This window comes from Notechis scutatus, chromosome Z, assembly GCF_049901735.1.
Source record: "Notechis scutatus isolate UNSWTSFEM ecotype Mainland chromosome Z, rNotScu1.2, whole genome shotgun sequence".
In the NCBI taxonomy this organism is placed as follows: Eukaryota; Metazoa; Chordata; class Lepidosauria; order Squamata; family Elapidae; genus Notechis; species Notechis scutatus.
The window spans coordinates 58,848,421-58,867,674 of NC_142025.1; the positions used below are offsets into that span (position 1 = coordinate 58,848,421).

A 19,254-nucleotide genomic window follows, 5' to 3' on the forward strand; every position below is an offset into this window, starting at 1 on the left:
TCCTTTTGAGCCTTTGAAGACTACAAGTCTCCTTTTTCTAATGTTCAAAGTAGTTTTTCTAGTAGCAATAACATCTGCTCGTCGTATTTTGGAACTGGCAGCCTTATCGATCAGACATGATATTTGCATTTTTCATTCAGACAGAGTGGTCCTTCGTCCAGACCCTACATTCATACCAAAAATTAATTTGGCTTTTCACAGGGCACAAGAACTGATACTCCCTAACTTTTCTCTGAAGCCAACTCAGGGATTGGAACACCAATGGCATCAGCTTGATGTAAGATGGGCCCTGCATACGTATATTCACCTCACAGTGCCTTTCAGAAAAACTGAGACTCTTTTTGTTTTGTTTCAGCCAACCACTCAAGGACGCAAAGTCTCATCTTCTACAATAGGTCAGTGGTTAAGGGCTGAGATAGCTAAAACATACGAGACTCAATCATTACCGGTGCCCAGGGGCATAACAGCGCATTCGACCAGAAGCGCCACAACATCGGCAGCGTAAGCCATGCAAGTGCCAATAATAGAAATTTGTTGGGTGGCAACTTGGGCCTCTCCATCGCCCTTCATTAGGCACTATAAAATAGATATCTTTGCCTCAGCTGAGACTTCCTTTGGCAGAAGAGTTTTGCAACGGTTCCATAAGGCCCAGGATTCCAAGCCAGATGGAGACCCTCCCATAGGACAAGCCAAGCTTTGGTATGTCCCACTACTGGATGCTCTGAACAGCTTATGGAAGAAAAGGCGTTGGTACTTACCTGAGACGCCCATTCCCTATGAGCTGTGAAGAACGTTCAGCCCCACCCAATTTCCATCTGGTGGGGTCCTGTTCCAGCCAATGATTAGATAAGGCATATGGGGAGAGGGTGTTCATAACCTCATCTTCGCCAAAACTGGGGGACGCTTGGGAGGAGTCCAATGGAGGAGGAGGAGCGTCCCACAAATTAAGCCCAGCTTGTACATGAAGAGACTGAAGCACCTCCCACTACTGGATGCTCTTCACAGCTCACAGAGAATGGGCATCTCAGGTAAGTACTAATGCCCTTTTTGAGGGTTGGAGTTAAAACAGTTTATGTCCAGGATGTGAGGAGTCCATAAATTAATAATTAAATAAATTCATCCACTATTATTTCCATTTTAGAATGAAAAAGACTTAACGTTGCAAAAATAATAATTTTATGCTTGTTGAGGTATTCCCCGTTAGGAGAATGAGTACACTCAGGGAAACGTAGTGAGAGTGGTGTTTAATAACACACAACCAGCATACAGATACACTGAATAGTAAAATGTAGGTTTTACTTCCAGTAAATGGGTAAACAAAGTCCAACAAACAGTCCAAATCATACACAGTTAAATCAGGTAGTATTCAATACAATCAGTCCAGGGATAATCCAAAAATGAAGTCCAGTATCATAAACAAAGTTCAGTGAACGGAGTTTGCTAATAGTTTGCAAGACTCACAGCAATTCCAGCAGAATGACGATTAGGCAAAAAGCAATAGGGAAATGCAAGAAGAGAACAAACTGGGTTTCTGGATCATCTTATGGCGGTTGGAGGAACCTCAGCCAATCACAATTACAGCATTCTCTTAAAGATACAACAGTATTCAATAACTATCCTGGTTTATATATTGCCAACCCAACTGTTAGGTGACTATCATTCCTAACAATACTAAAGGGGCATTTCTCAGGATGCTGCATTGTCTTATTTAATGCAACCACATGGGATGATCACAAAACACAAACATATAAATTGGTAAATTCCCGTGTTGTACTTTTCAGCTCTAGACAATCATAGTATTTGCAGAGTCCTTAGGGGAAAGGTATTGAGGGGCGAAGGGGGAAGTATATTTCATTATTGAAACCACTCATCAAACAAAGAAGCAGAACGAAAATACTATCTGGTCCCATACAGTGGATTCAAAGCATCCCCAACCTTGTCTTTTCCTTCAAAATATGAGTCATGTACCAATAGCTTTGCCCTCCGCTCTTTCTTGTTTTGAATTTCTTGTCCAAATGTAATTGGATTTTTTGGCTTAGTATCTAGGCTCAGATTGCCTCTCTTCTGTCCCAGACGGGACACTTTATGGTGATACAGTTTTCTTCCACATAATAGATGGGTATTTAGTTATGAGGAAGACGATGTCTCTTTCAATAATATAAATTAAAATTGTTTTATTTTAGCAAAAAAAGAACTAAAACTATACAGAGAAAATTGGGATAAGAAAATGAAGAGAAAAACCAAGAAATATTACAAAAGTTTTTCTTTTGTATTGTTGCTTAAACTTAATATTTCAAAAGCAGAAAAAAAATGAAGTGGCATAAAAGTGCATTTATCATGTTTTTCTTAGAACAGTTAGCTGAACTCTACCTTGTTTATCATTATTTTAGGTAGTAATTTATCAAATCAAAAACTCAACATGCAAAATTTTCCAATATTTATATTTTGGTCAATTGTAAGTTCAAAAAAACAGATGAATTTGTGGTATGAAATCATTTCTTAAATAAAGCCACTCAGTGAAACAGAATCTTTATAATTGGCATTATATCTTTGGAAAATACAGCTGATGTGAAAATGCTAAATTTATATAATCTGTATGTAAGGTGTTCGTAATTCACAGCATTTATTTCTTAATCAAGCTAATAATATATCATATCTGGAAATAGTTGTTGAAATCCACTATATTTATTAATAAACTCTTATTAATTTTGTTAATCAATGTGTGCATTGGACAATAGGGGGTTATAAAAATTGACTTTATATCTAACGTGCTCCCATATCTACAAAACATATGAAAAGAGAAATCTCTTTTTTGTCAAGTTAAGTAACTATAAACAGGCAGGTACAAAAGTTATCCTCAGGGGAAGACAGTATTTTACAGATTTTATATCTATGATGTAAAAGGTATATGAGTCAGAAAATTGCTTGCGGAATGGCTGGGAATGGAGTTGCTCAAGCATTTTATGTAAATACTTATAGTCCTTGATTTACAACTATTTGCTTAGCAACTGTTGAAAGTTATAGTGCTGTTGAAAAAAGTGATTTAAGATTGGTCTTCACACTTATGACCATTGCAGAATCCCTGCAGTCATGTTCTCAAAATTCAGGCACTTGGCAACCAGCATGTATTTATAATAGTTGCAGTGTCCAAATGATTGCCATTTGCAACCTCTTCAGCTGGCTTCCTACAAGCAAAGTTAGTATAGGAAACTGGATTCACTTAACAACCATGGCAGTTTGCTTAACAACTGTGACAAAATATGTCATAAAATTGGGTATAACTCATTTAATGACTGCCTCACTTAGCAACAGAAGTTCTGATCCTAATTGTGGTTGTAAGTTGAGGACTACCTGTATAGTTTTCATAGATTGTAGTAACGGGATACGGTTGGTACAAGTAGAAAAAGATTTGTAGATCTTTGATACCTGATTCAGGGAGGTGGATTAGGTTAGTTTAAATCAGATTTAAACCCAAGTGACTTGGAATCACAGTTTCTCAAGTAATTCCATTTTGCATAAAATTTTTGGAGATGAGATGAGCGGTTCAGCGAAGTGAGGCCCCTTTTATATGAGTGATGTTGATTTGGCCATGCCCACTCAGTCATATGCCCACCTAGCCATGCCCACCTAGCCACACCCATAAAACCGGTAGTAAAAAAAAGTGAATCCCACCCTATATAAGGACTCATGGACTCAATTTATAACACCTTACCTAATAAAATATCCGAAAAATACTGATCTTTTTTACATGTAGCTACTGTTATCAGATCAGTATGAAGCAGTTTGTCTGAATGTACCCAAATTTTGCTATGCTGTATATAAAATTAGGCAAACTTTAATTGCCCACTCTTAATCTACCACCAATCGCAATACATTATTCTCTTTTATTTTTATGTTTTACTGTTATTGTTAAAATGTTTTTGTTTGTCTGTAATTGTAATTTAAAAAGTTATCCTAAACTGATGCAAATTGGCTGAATACCACTGGGACAAAGGTTGCTTAGGGGAAATTGAATGCTGGTTTGATTCAGTTTCTAAATCTTTTGATGAAAATTTAATTCCCGGAAATGTATTTTTTGAAAAATGTGTTTAGATAATGACATAAATTTTTCTTCTGACAAATACCATTACTTATTATCTTTTCAAAATTTAGAATTATACTAATACAGAACAAAAAGTATTTCATAACTCTTTTCGTGTAAGTAAAAATGTACATTTTAATTGTTTGTAAGTAAAAAAATGTTTTGTTGAAAATAAGCCACAAAGATTAATAACATATTCCATCTTTAAATCTTTAAGTTATGGTTTGGGGGCATTGATGTTCAACATTCATCAAGGCGAGCTCACTACATTGCTAGACACTCACTTGTGAGTTTGCAGTGGTAATACTGTTGTATGATTTTTCTTTATGTTAATGTGATTATTATCACCTTTTAAGTCGTGACAGCAAGAGACACATGAACAATATAAAAAGTGTTTATTAGAAGCATTTGCAAAGGCTTGGCTCTTTCTCCTTTTGGGGAGGAGATAGGAGACATTTTCCATAGAAATCTATGACAGTTATATACATTTTCAGAAGCTCGGCCTTGTTACCATCTCCTCATCCTATTGGCTTATTTCTGGGTGGGGCAAGAGTTTTTTTCCCGTAACTTCCATCCCATCTGTTTACTCATTTCCAGTCATCTCCATACCTTTTGACATAATCTCCATCCTGTTTGGCAGCTGTTACTATTGTCAGCTTTATTAATTTTAGCATGACAACTGGTCAGTCTGACCTGCCGATTATCTTTTGTGACCTGCCAACTATCTTTAACCAAAATGTGCAAAACAGTCTTGTTATTGTAAATACAAAGAACATTCTTACACAATGTCTTACTTAATATTCCAGTAATATTCTGTAAAGTACCTTATGTTACTTGGAGGCCAAAAATGGCATTACCCTGGCTCTATCTTTTACAGGAATACTTCTTACATATCACTTCACAATCTGCTTCACTGAAGTTGATAAGTTTGAGGAAAACTGCTTATTTCATAATGGAATGCATTTGTATTTTTACACTAAACAACACTAAATTTTAACTATAGCTGTGTTGTAAAAATTTTACATTGTCAACCTCCAGAAACTGAATCACTCCATAATTAGAAGAATTACAAATTCTTCTACCATACATGTTTGAACAATATCATTTGCTTGTAGTGTTCCTGGTGAAATTCAAGTTTCATTAAGATTATTCTTTTACTTCAATGTTTATATGATAAAAAGCTAAATGCAAACCAAAATATGTTTTAGATGGGGATTGCTAATATTTTAGCCTTCTTTAACAACACTGTTGCCATCTGCTATATTTCTATCATTGCTTCACTAAACTTTAATCTGAGGTAGAAAGTTTTACTCTTTATTAAGTTATAAAATGGAGAACTTTTCTTTTCCAGATCCAAGAATGGACATTAAAACCTATGATGATTACTCCAGTTCACCGCTTCAGAGATATTGAGAGGAAACCAGAATATCTTCAACCGGACAAGTGTGTCCCACCTTCCAGCCACAGTTCCTCAGGAACAATGTGGTTTATTCGAGATGGTTGTGGTATTGCCTGTGCAGTTATCACTTGGCTCCTGGTATTTTATGCTGACTTTGTAGTCATCCTCGTAATGCTGCTTCCATCAAGAGACTATATTTATAGTGTAATCAATGGAATAGTTTTCAATACTTTGGCATTCCTGGCTCTGGCTTCACATTTGAGAGCAATGTTAACAGATCCAGTAAGTTTATTACTTTAAATACGTTTCAAACTAATGTAAAGGCTTAGAAAAAGAGCTACAAGAATATTCACAAAAGCACATTAATGGATGTAACAATAAACTTAGAAGAGAAACATTAAGAAGGGATTTGGCAATACAATTTAAATTTCTAAAAGAAATCTAAACAGAAGCAGAGTATACTGCTGCAAGTAGCAAAATTAAGCTTTTGTTATAGGGAGAGAGATTTAAATGAAATGTTAAAAAGTAATATATAAAAGCAGCTTTTAATGAAATATTTTTTTTCCTCTGGATATGTTTAAGAAAGGCTGTCAGGAATGCCTTAATTTGGATTCCTCCAGGTGTTTGGGATTTAGATTCAGTAACTTAAATGACCATTCCAGCTCATTAAGTTAGGAACATGTGACTCAGTTGCCTTTTCTTTTGGTTGCTTTGTACCAAAAAAATTATAGAATGTGTAGAGAATATAAACTCTATAACTCTTGGTTTAATAGCATCATTTCTTAAAAACACACCTTTTATTTTTTTGTCCTTAATTATTATTTTAAATATGCATTGTAGACTACTACGTAAGAAATTGTTAGGATCCTCAAACAGTACAATATGGATCCATTTTTTTTCTTTGGGTTTTTTTTCCTTTGGTTTTTGGGGGGAAAAAAATGCACAGATGAAGATTTGTATAGGAGTCCTTTTTTCTTATCTGTTTCAATACATGTAATATTGACAGCATACCATGACATGAAAAGCTAGAAAAACCTGTTTTATGTGTTTGTCTCTTTAAATAACTATATTGTATTTTGAATGAAAAATGCTTTTTCATCCTGAGTATAGAATAATAGTTATACATCTATAATTACCCTCCAAACAACAATTTCCACTAGTCTCTGCCAGCAGAGGCTATATTGACTGGGGATGATGGGAACCAAAATGCACATACCAAGCAATGGTAAAATTTTATCCAAATACATTTTTAAACACTTAAATAACAGGCATTGAGTTCTTCACAGGGTGGATGTGAATCTTATTAAAAACAAAAAGCAGAATTGAGTTTTAAAATCAATTTTGAATTTCATGTTTACAGCAAATTGCATTTTCCCTTGAATAATGCTGTTTTATAGTTTGAGCATCCTAGTCTCTAATAGAAATTAAATTGAAAATGAATGAATTTAGTGAAAATATTTTCCTTTTTTTTGAAAATATTTTTAGGCACTTACCTTTATAACTGTAGATACAAAGAGGTGCGGCTTAGGAGTGCTCCTATATCTATCTACCTGTTGGCAGTTCCTTAAAGCACTTCAGTCTTTTCATAGGATTTGTATGCTGGCCTCTGCAGCTGACCACAGGAAAAGACATGCTAGTTTAAGGGTTGTCAAAAGGTGCTTCAAGTAGTCCTTGATTAATGATGGGAATTGGGACGGGCAATTCTGTTGCTAAGCAGTGCAATCATAAAGTTAATGTCATGTGACTAGTGACTTACAGTGACAGTTGCAGCAATTTTAGTTGTTACTATGCAAATCTCACATGTAGCAATGTCCTGTGGTGATGCCTGCCATTTGAGACCTCCTGCTGGTTTCCCCAGCGACTGCTTCTTGGAAGTGAAGGTTGCAAATGGTTAACATATAATGCAGAATGCTTTGCCTATCAAAATTGCACACCAATTTTCAAGTGCCCAAATAGTAATCATATGACCTCAGGGACACTGGCAGCCACACTGTGTCAGTCACTGAATGAGGACCACTTGTATTTGCATGTATTTTGTATTTTCTTATAATAAAGAGTTCAGTTATTCTTAGGTAATGAAATGTCTTATAATTATGTGTGTGTTTAAACTCACAAAAATATATTGAAATTAGTTACAGCCAAATTAAAGTGACATGAAGCTGGAAGATGTGTTGCCATATTTAGACAAATGCAGCTAATTTTTTTTACAGTGAATTAACTCATTTTTGCACCTGCACAAAGTAGCTCCTTGTGGAAAAGAATGAAATATCTCAATTGGTTGTTAGAGTGCTACTTGAATATAGCTTCATAACTACAGTTAGAAGAGAATATTTGTAACTCAGGTTGAACGTTTGGGTCTTTGATGCGCTCTGAACTTGATGGTTTTCTCGCAGATGTTTCATTACCAAATTAAATAACATCATCAGTACTTGCATCAAACTCAGGGAGCAGCAAGGACTCCACAGCTTAATAACTCTCAAATAGCTTTTAATGAGATTTGTACTATTATAGAAATCATATTTGGCATGATTAGATTTTCCACAGGTCTTAAAAAGGGGATAGGTACCTAGTGTTCTCCAATTGTATTTGCTATAATTCCCTTATGCTAAGGGGACCACTAAAATTAATTGGAAACATCAGTAGAACATGAGTTCATTGGATGAATCAAAAGCTGCAATTGATAGTTGGGTTCACCTCAATAGTGCTGACTTAAAACAGAAACTGGGCCTCTAATTCCAGTTTACTGGTTCTCTTTGAATTCTCTTAAGAATAGTTGCAGAAAAAATGCTTGAAAGCACACATATATTTATTTGTTCCTTATAGTAATTATCTGTTTTCTGGTGATTTTCCTTTGATTAAATATGTTGGGCACAGCATATATTTGTAGAAAGTTGTTTTCTGGTACTGTACTTCAAAACTAAATATTTCAACCATTATAGAAGTTTGCTTGAACTCATGAGGACTACATATTCCTCTGAATCTCTTGTGTTGCTATGAGGATGGTTTCTGGACTAGTAATGTTTACTGGAACTTACACAATCATAAATGACATTTAATTTTTTTATTCATTATAAATCCCTTATAATGTTTCCATATTAACAAGATAGAAAAATCATGCTTTACTTAATTGCATATGGGCTTATATTGCATATGGGCTTCTATAGCAAGAAAGCTTTTCATAAAATTTATATTTATAATCCTATCATATGAACTTCTGTTTTCTTGTCATATTTACCATGTGTAAAGTGAATGGTATTGAAATCTTCGGGTGGTAATATATTCTGTAAATACCTACAGTTTCTCAATGGTCTATTTTCATTGCAGAATATCCACCTCTACCCTAATCTCTGAGAGCCTTCCCTTTATTCTCTCAGCATCTTCCATTATTGTCAGGGAAAGCTTTAGCCAATTTTTTTCTTATCTTTCTCTTCCCAAATTCCTTAACCCAAAATAACTGTATTGTGGTCTACATTTGGAACAAAACTGATCTGATTCATATCTGTGTATCTACACCAAACATATTTCTGGCTAGCATTCTAGACATGGAATGCCTTGCATGCATAGGTAATCCTCATATTAGGACAGTTATTGGGACTGGAATTACTATCACTAAGCCACATGTTCATAAACTATTATGTCATTTGATTGCACATTTTAGCTTCAGATTCAAAGGGCTATCCCCATGATGGCGAACCTATGGCATGCGAGCTTCAGCCAAACTAACCTGCACTGCGCATGCATGCGCCTCCCAGCTGATTTTCAGCCCATTTGAGGCTGTTTTCATCCACCCAGAGGCTCAAGGGAAGCCTCTGCCGGAAGTGCCGAAACTGGCCCATTTTCTGAAAATGGCCTCCTCCAGGTTCCAGAGGCCTCCAGAGGCTGAAAACAGGCACTTCCTGTATTTCCGGAAGGCCCATTTTTCGGCCTCCCGAGGCTGCAGAGGCTTCCCTTGAGTCTCTGGGAGGGCAAAAACGGCCTCAAACGGGCCGAAAATCAGCTGGGATGCGCAGTGCAGGTATGGGGGTGGGGTGGGGGTGTTGCGCGTGCATGCTCAGGGGGGAGGGGCGCATTGCATTGTGGGTTCCGGGACATGCTATTGTGCATATGTGCGCTATTGGCACACCGCAACAAAAAGGTTCACCATCACTGGGCTATACCTTTGTAACATGCATTGTCATTAAGCTTTCCTAAATTCTATAATAGGGCCCCCAGAGTGTTCTGATTGTGACCCAGTGTTCTTGCACTGTGTATTTTCACTTTTAGGGTGCAGTACCCAAGGGTAATGCCACAAAAGAATTCATAGAGAGCTTACAGCTGAAGCCAGGACAAGTAGTTTATAAGTGCCCAAAATGCTGTAGTATCAAACCGGACAGAGCACATCACTGCAGGTAATTATAATACATCATCATCATGATCTATTTATGTTACTATTGTAATTACCGTATTTTTCGCACTATAAGACACACCTGACCATAAGACACAGCTAGGTTTAGAGATGGAAAACAAGAAAAAAAAATCAGGCAGAGCCTGAGAGGACCATATATAGGTGTCCTCTCATGTGCCAGCTTTGTCTATTGACTCCTGCACTGCGGAAAAGAGACAGAAGAGGTGGGCAATGACAAAGACAGAAGAGGTGGGGTTCAGCACTGTAAAAGGATCCCGCCACTGCAGCCTGGCTGCTATTCACTAAAGGACCGGCACTGACATGCAGACATTTCTACCCACTTTTAAGGGGGGAAAGTGCATCTTTTGGAGCAAAAAATATGGTAAATAGAGGCATCAGCATTAATCTAGCATGTGAATCACTCATCTATTAGTATGATTTTAGCACATTTCTACATTTTTATTTATTTTAATTGTGTTGCAAAACTCAGTATAATTCAGAACTGAATTTTGTAACATCTTTAAACTTACTGCTTAAAAAAGCAGGTTTGTATACCTATTAATCTGTAATATGTTAATTTATTCATTTTGAGTTATGTGGTAGTTTAGACTTGTTTCCACTGATAGATCCACACATCTGGAAACATACTTTCCTGGTATGTGTTTGCTTGTGTGGGTGCGCACATGTACACATAAACACAAACACACACAAGGGCAGTATTTTATGGATGTGTGGATATCTATTCCCTTCCTCTGAAGATATCTGTGGGCCTAGCATTCTGTCCAAGCCCTCAAAGTCGTCTGGTAGCAGGAAAATCACAAAAATATGGACACCTGCAAGGGAAGACCGTTTATTTTTATTTTTATTTCCTCTTTAAATAATAACACAACTGGAAGACAGCTTGGATATGCATGAAGGCTTTAAAATGATCTATGGATTTTTTCAGTAGTGAGTTTATTAAACTTGTCTTAGTTCTCATGTATGAAGTGTTGTCTTCAAGACTTCAAAAAAACTTTTTCTGACCAGAAGCCAGAACTGTATAGTGGTGACTGACCAGGCTTTATATAATTGTAAATCATTTCACACCTACATCTGATTTTAGTTGATAGTTGTATACCATATTAGTGGATTGTCCCTTGTGTCAAATCATAAAACATCTGTTCTCAAAAGTTATAAAAAGAGGTCTCATGGTGAGGGGGAATGAACATAGTGAGGGGGAATGAACACCGGCGTGAAAAGAACATGCAGAAGTTAGTGGAACACCTTCCCCCACATTTGCTCTGATAAAGTATGAAAGGAAAGGTAGTATAGAGTTTTTGATCCCGAGTAACATGTATGCTCATACAGAAGCAGAAATAGGATTAAAATGTGCTCCATAGCACCAGTATACACAGGACACAAGCTGAATGCATGTAGTCAGTGAAAAAAGTTAATCTGCTAATTAGCATGGAGTTTATTGTGAATTGCATTTCAAAAATGCTGAAAATTCTCAAATCCCCCCCCCCACTAACTAGTATTTAAGTTACATTTAATAACTGAAAACTAACTGAAATAAGTAAAAATGAAATAAAAACTAGAACCTCTAAAACAATTAGAGATTTGCAGCAAAGTTTGCCATTTATAATGCTCCAAATCTAATATTTACTTCTACTTTAAATGACTGTGAATCTAAGAAAGTGTGAAAAGGCATTGTAGGTTTTGACAAAGTGAAAATATTTATTCCACAGTTTGGTATCTATAGAAGACCGGTTTCTCAATGTAGTTGGGATTATATTTTAATTTGTGGTGTTTTTATTTCCTTTTAGTGTTTGCAAGAGATGTATACGGAAAATGGATCACCACTGCCCATGGGTTAATAACTGTGTAGGAGAGAGCAACCAGAAATACTTTGTATTGTTTACTGTAAGTAACACTGAGTGGGTGATCTGTGTAACTATTGAAATTGGCCCTGGAGCTTCAAGTAGATCTTGCTCAATTTTTCTCCAATTAGCTGCTCCGAGCATCCAGCAGTGGGAGGTGCTTAGACTTAGCTCGGATAGGCTGGGCTTGATTGATAGGAGGCTCCTCCTCCTCCACATACTCCTCCTTAACGTCCCCCAGTTTTTAGCTCAGCCTTCGTAAGGTAGGCAGCTTGGTTTTTTCCTTGGCCGGACTAGGAGAAATTAAACAGGTTTGAATTACAGTTTAAACTTTATTTTTAAATCTATTTCAAAAGAAACATTACTTTGACGGCAAATTGGCAAAGTCTGCCATCTGAACACAATTTGGCTCCCCAGGGAGCTCTCAGTCGCTTCCGTGGTAATCAGAAGCACTCACATCCACTTTGTTGAGGTACTTCCCCGTTAGGAGAATGAGCACATACAGGGAGATGTATTGAGAGTGGTGAAGAATAATACACAAACAGCACACAGATACACTGTACAGTAAATGTAGGTTTTTACTTCCAATAAACTTTTAAGCACAGTCCAAGATAAGCAGTCCAAGTCATTCACAGGTAAAGCAGTCAGTGTTCAGTTCAGGGATAATCCAAATATCAAAGTCCAGTATCAACAACAGTTCAGTAACAGACTTACATCAACGATCAGTAACAGTCATTAGGAGGAATGGCAACTGTCTCCAACAGAAGGAATAGAGAGACTCACTGAGACTCTGAGACACTCTTCAACAACCCAGGTTTTGGCTCCATCTTATGGCTGTTTGCGGAACCACACCCAATTACAGTTTTAGCATTTTCTTAAAGACATAGTATTAAAATGTCTATCCTGGTTTATATATTTCCAACCCAAATAACTGTTAGGTGACTTACATTCCTAACACACTTGCCATCACGAAGGCACTTAGATTGGCTTGACATCATGAAGCCCTGCCGCTGAGCCACTTTAGAAGACGAGCGGCAAGTTTTAAACTGTCAAGGCTTTTCTTTGATTCCCCAAACAGAACACCTAAAAGGAGGGGGCTTCTGAGCTCCAATTCCCCTTTAATCACCTCTAATTGTGTTGCATCGGCTTGTGGAAAGAGCTGACGGTTGCTGCTGATTTTTGGCACCTAAAATAACCACCGGCACCATTTTTTGCACAGAAATCCCGTTGAGATAGCTATTTCTAATTGATCTGTTGAGAGGCCATTTCTCCTCACAGGGCTCTCTTTCTCAAGGGTTCAGGGGACAAATTATTCCATTTTTTGACCTCTTTCTGAGGTTTATTATCAGAGACTAAGCTCACAGAGGTTAGCAGCACAGCAACAGCGAGCACCAAGGCCAGTGTCCGCCTGTGCAGGAAGCTGTTGAGGGCCAGTGATAACAGGATCACTTATTTCTAAATTCAGGCCCTGAAAGGTGTTCTCAAATTGGTTATAACAATTTGGCTGCTAAATTTCAGACATTAGATTATCTGACTGGTGACAGCATATATAGATGATATCTGTGCACAGATATAATTGAAATATATATAAATGTAATAAGGATATCTTGAATATTCTTAATAATAATAATAATTAATAATAATAATAATAATTAATAATAATAATAATAATAATAATAAAAATTGGATTTAAAAGGGGAACAAACATTAAGAGAGTTCCCTACCTCTGATTAGAGCAGGCCCCTGGACTAGCCAACGGTCCATACATACCACATACAAATATAACACATGCACATACATATACATATATAGCCTCTTAGGCTTAGGTCAAAGGTTGCAATGGCAAGCAAAAATAACACCAGAGTGCCATCCAAGCCATCATCATGAGCCCAAAATAAATCGAAACATTCTGGGGAGAATTCTAAGGCCGCAGAAAAAGATGCCAAGAGATGCCAAAAGGCGTTAGAGAAGCATATTAAAAATGCATGAGGGAGACTGAACAGAATTCTCAGTCCTCTTCCCCAGCCAGGCCGGTTCCAGTTCTAGACTCCTTGCCATCATCCCTGGATCTGTCAATGCCGTCCAGGAGGGCCTCAGCTGGACCGGTTCAATCCAGGCCTTCAACATCGCTACTGGTCAGGCGGGCCCCAGAGGCAACTTTACCCCAACAGCAGCAAGACTAGGCCAAGAGGACCTCCTCCCAGAGGATGTCCCAGAAAAAATGAAGGCCTGAATAGAGATGGTGATCAGAAGGGGCATCACCGCTGGGGTACAACATATGACGATGGCCAGGCAGCCTCCACCTTCTATATTCGACTCACATTCAATCCAGTCGTTATGCAGAATGGACCTTCATTATCAGCAGGTGCCTCCCCCAGAGGAGTGTTATATGATTCAATATACACATTCACATTATGTACAGGATGAGGGAAAACAAGAGGACCAGATGGAACAGGTTGGGGAAGGGTCTATACACGACAGTGACCAGGTCCTGTCAGAGATGGATGCTCTGGAAAGAGGCATGTCAGATGATTAAGGCATTAAGCCAGTCCAACCAGTCTTTACAGGCCTGTTCTACCCTCAACTTTTCAAATCTCTGTTATTCAAGGCAAAAACTACTGCTCGCCTTGATATCCCCTCCCACTCAGTCCAACAATCTGTAGTACAAAGGGAATCAGAAGATTTGATCTTCTCCCAACCAATAACGGAAGAGGACATCATACCTGTTCTGCAGACGTTCTTGGACCTCGTCCAGAAGCAATGGGCCTCTTTGCAGGGTAGATCTTCTCTTAGATGGCTCCGTCATCTGAGGGAAACCATTCCAAATTCCAACATCAGGGCACACCAAGACATCGCCAAATTAATAGCGGCCGCAGAATTCTCTGCAGACGCTACATTCAATTCTGTCAAATTCTCTGCTTGAGCCATAGCATCTCAGGTCACAGCTCGCCGGTTGCTATGGCTCGGACATTGGCAAGCAGATATTAAACACAAATGGAAGCTTGTCTCTTCCCCAATATCGGGAGACAAATTGTTTGGTGCGGCTTTGGGCCCGCTTCTGAGACTGAAGCAAGAAAAAGATCCTCCCCTCTCTTTTTCGTAGATCAGAAAACAGACCTTCCCAGCCCTTTAGGGGGGGTTCCTTTCGTCCCTTCTACCAGGGACAATACTCTTCAAGATTCCAGAGAGTTTCTATATTCAAGAACAACCGACAGCCTGACAGATCTGACCTTGGAGATAGATACCAGAGGGGAGGGCAAGGTAAAAGACCTTTCTGTGGGGCAGGAAATAGAGGTTTCTGATGCCCAAAATAGGCTCAAGGACTGTGCCCCTATTGGCAAACGACTAAAACTTTTTGCAGACAGATGGGTTTCCTCTACCTCTGATTCCTGGGTTAGAGATACCATCAGACTTGGCCTGGCTCTGGAATTTCAATCCACTCCCCTGAACTTTTGCATGACATGCCCTTTACCCAGGAATCCTGTTAAAAGGAACCTGATGGAAACAGCTATCAAACATTTATTGGAGATCCGGGCAATCCAACCTGTGGCACCGGATCAGCAAGGGCAAGGTTTTTATTCGCTACTGTTTCTAGTTCCAAAGAGTTCAGGGGAATGGAGGGCAATTTTAGATTTAAAATGACTCAATCGTTCCCTGGTGTATTGGAGATTTAAGATGAGTACACTGCAATCCATTTTACTCAGTATAAGAAAGGGCGATGTTTTAACATCCGTTGATTTAACAGAGGCCTATTTGCACATCCCAATTAGACCATCACACAGCAAATTTCTTAGATTTTGAATACGTTGCCCTACCTTTCGGGTCATCTGCCCCGAGGACATTTACAAAGGTGTTGGCAGCTCTGGCCGTCCACCTCAGGAGTATACCTGTTAGGCTGCAATGTTACTTAGACAACATTTTTTTATCATCATCACACAGACAAGCTGAAATAGACACTCAAATCACCTTATGAACCCTCCAACATCACGGTTTTTCCATTAACTGGGCAAAGAGCCATCGTCAACTAGTTTGAGTCACCTGGGCCCTATTATAGATACAGTTCAATGAAAAGTTTTCATATCCCCAGAAAGATTAGACAGCATTAGGAAATTAGCTCAGGAAATTAGAACCTTTAAGCGTGTTCCCCTTGCCAACTTATAGACATTATTGGGGAAAATGATATCCTGTATTTCTATCATTCCATGGGCTCAGCTCCACGCTAGAACTCTCCAATGGTACCTTCTTCTATTCCAACAGTCGGGAAGAGGCAGCTCCAAGGCCCGTGTCATCATGCCACCGAAGGTTCTGATATCCCTGCACTGGTGGACCATTCCAAACATCAACAAGGGTTGTCCTTTCAAAGAACCCCACAGACTCACCATCACTACAGATGCCAGCCTGTTTGGATGGGGAGCTCACTTCCAGTCCCTCACAGTTCAGGGGTGTTGGTCGGCAACAGAACGATTGCTCAGCATAAACTGGTTGGAACTCAGAGCAGTCCACCTGTCTCTTCAAAGTTTCCTTCCATATATTCGGGCAAAGAACATCCTTATACTTACCGACAACATCACGACAAAGGCCCATATAAACAGGCAAGGGGGTACTGACTCGAGACAACTTATGAGGGAAGCGGAGAGGCTGTGCCTTTGGGCAGAAAAGAACTTGATCTCCATAAGAACAGAGCACATCTCGGATTTGTCAAACACCCATGCGGACTGGTTGAGAAGGGCCACAGTCGACCAGTCAGAGTAGTACCTGAACCCAAGTTTGTTTCAGGAAGTGGTACAGATATTTGGGCAGCCGCTCATAGATCTATTCGCTTCTCCTTTGAACTCACAGCTTCCGAGGTTCGTCTCAAAGTACCCAGCTCAAGGGGCGGAGAAATCAATGCTCTTCGTTGTCAGTTACCCCCAGGTCTCCTGTATGCTTTCCCCCCTCTTCCAGTGATTCCCAGGGTGATCTAAAAACTATTGGAAGAAAAAGCGGAGCTGTTGTTGGTGGCATCATACTGGCCCAGGAGGCCGTGGTTTGCGGACCTCAGGGATCTGTCAACACAAGATCCTTGGAGGATTCCCCCACAAAGGGTCTCGCTCACCCAGGGTCCGATTCAACACACGGCCCCTCAGTGGCTCCACCTAACTATGGAGGTTGAACGGAGACATTTGAGGAGCGAAAATCTTTCGCACAGAGTAATCAACACGATTCAAGCGGCCCAATGCCCTTCAACAACAACATATACAATGCCACATGGAATATTTTCTATAAATGGTGCGCAAAATCCAACATTGATCCTCTCTCTCTGTCAGTGGCACAAGTATTCGGCTTCCTTCAGGGGGGTCTCGACAAGGGTCTCTCACTGAACACCTTGAGAAAACAGGTGGCGACCCTGCCCTCCGTGGTGACCTGGAAAGGTTTAAGATCTATCTCACATCACCCTCGTATATGGAGTTTCCTTCAAAGGGGCGCAACAAATTTATGCCCTCCGGTGGTGCATCGTTACCCGACCTGGGACCTTAACAAAGTACTCATGGCCCTCACAAGGGCTCCTTTCGAACCACTGAAAACCATGAGTCTCCATTTTCTTACTTACAAGGTGGTTTTCTTGGTAGCAATAACATCAGCACATTGTATATCAGAACTAGCAGCCTTATCAGTCTGACAAGATCGCTGCATTTTTCATTCTGACAGAGTGATTCTTCATCCAGACCCGACATTCACCCCAAAAATTAATTGAGCCTTTCACAGGACACAAGAACTTGTCCTTCCGAACTTTTGTCCAAGACTGTCTCAAGGGTTAGAACATCAATGGCATTGACTAGATGTCAGGAGAGCTCTGCGTACGTACTTACACTGCAGGGCTCCTTTTAGGAAGACTGAGGTGCTCTTCGTTTCCTTTCAGCCAACCACTCAGGGACATAAGGTATCACCTTCAACTATAGGCAGGTGGTTGAAAGCAGCGATTGCTAAGGCATACGAAACTCAATCGTTACCAGTGCCCAGGGGCATAACAGCGCATTCCACCAGGAGCGCTGCAACTTTAGCAGCTTGGGCCACACAAACACAAATAACAGAAGTATGTCGTGCAGCAACATGGGCTTCCCCATCGCCCTTCATCAAACATTACAAAATTGATGTATTTGCATCAGCTGAGGCCTCCTTTGCTAGGAGAGTTCTGCAATGGGTCTACAGGGACCATGAGGGGACTCTACTCCAGATGGAGACCCTCCCATAGGACAAGCCAAGCTTTGGTACGTCCCGCTGCTGGATGCTCGGAGCAGCTCATTGGAGAAAGGGTGTTGGTACTTACCTGATATGCCTGTTCTCTGTGAGCTGCGATGAGCATCCAGACCCACCCAATTTCCATCTGGTGGGTTCCTGGTCCGGCCAACGACTACGAAAAAAAAAAGGCGAGGGTTACATCTCTTCATCTTCGCAAAAACTGGGGGACGCTAAGGAGGAGTACGTTGAGGAGGAGCGTCTAATCAATCAAGTCCAGCCTATCCGAGCTAAGTCTAAGCACCTCCTACTGCTGGATGCTTGTCGCAGCTCACAGAGAACAGGTGTATCAGGTAAGTAACATGACCTTTTTGACACTTCCTCCAAAACTAATCAAAAGGAGATACCTGTGAGAAAAGTAGCTACTTTTTGAAGCTGCAAGATGCTTGAAGCAAGTTAAAAAATACAGTCGCCCAGTGAAGTATGGCTTCTCAAAGTGTATTACTGCACTTTAAATCATAAGTTCTAATTCTAGCCATTTCATTTGCTTAATATTGTATCATATTCCATCATCAAAGTAGTCTGATTCCCTGTTTAACAAATAAAAGTAAAAGAGAGAGAGCATGAATTGGAGGACAAAGTTTTGTTTTGCCCCAGTGCATGCACAAGGGGTGGCAAGTGCAGGACCGACTGTGTCCAGCAGCAGCTGCAGCCCAACGGCCCCTTGGCACACTCAGGCTGTGCAGCTTGTGCAGTGCAGGTGAGTTGATTACCTATCAAAGCAGCAGAGGGAGGCAAGTGATCCAGATACATAGCGCGTGAAAGCTGAGAGTGGGATGAGCAGCCAGCCTCAGGAGGCTTGTTTTTGCATGGCTGCACTGGCAGCAGACAAGCAGAGGTGTGGGGGGAAGGCAGGGGATTCTACATCATGAGGGCCACAGGGAACCCAAGAGACGTGATGACAAGCTTCCTGCAGCTTCCTGCCCACTCTGTCTCACCATCTCTTGGCTTGCCTGTGGCCTGTGTGGCATGTCAGGATCGCCTATCTTCCCCTCTTGCACCTCTACCTTTGTCTGCTGCTAGTGCCGCCATGCAAAGACGAGTCTCCCACAAGCGACTGCCCGCTCTGGCCCACTGACTAGGCATTTCCGCAACCTGCGCGTTGCATCTGGATCACATGCCTTCCCCGTCTCTGCCTCCGTGTGCTGCTTGGACAGATAATCAACTCACCTGTGTTGCATGAGCTGCATCTGCTGCTGGACACTGTCAGCCCCCACACTGTTGTGGACTTTTGCTGCCGGCCCTCCAGCAGCCA

General features: G+C 40.1%; 1 protein-coding gene across 3 annotated transcripts in view; it reads left to right on the forward strand.

Moving 5' to 3' along the window:
• ZDHHC3 (zDHHC palmitoyltransferase 3) overlaps positions 1–19,254 on the forward strand; it is a 78,544-nt gene that overhangs the window by 34,104 nt on the left and 25,186 nt on the right. For all 3 annotated transcript variants that reach the window (XM_087947770.1, XM_026678472.2, XM_026678473.2), the window contains exons 2-4: positions 5,433–5,762; positions 9,744–9,868; positions 11,670–11,766. In XM_087947770.1, coding sequence (XP_087803896.1) covers positions 5,457–5,762; positions 9,744–9,868; positions 11,670–11,766 — 528 coding nt within the window. In that variant the 5' untranslated portion in view covers positions 5,433–5,456. The remainder of the gene's footprint in view (positions 1–5,432; positions 5,763–9,743; positions 9,869–11,669; positions 11,767–19,254) is intronic.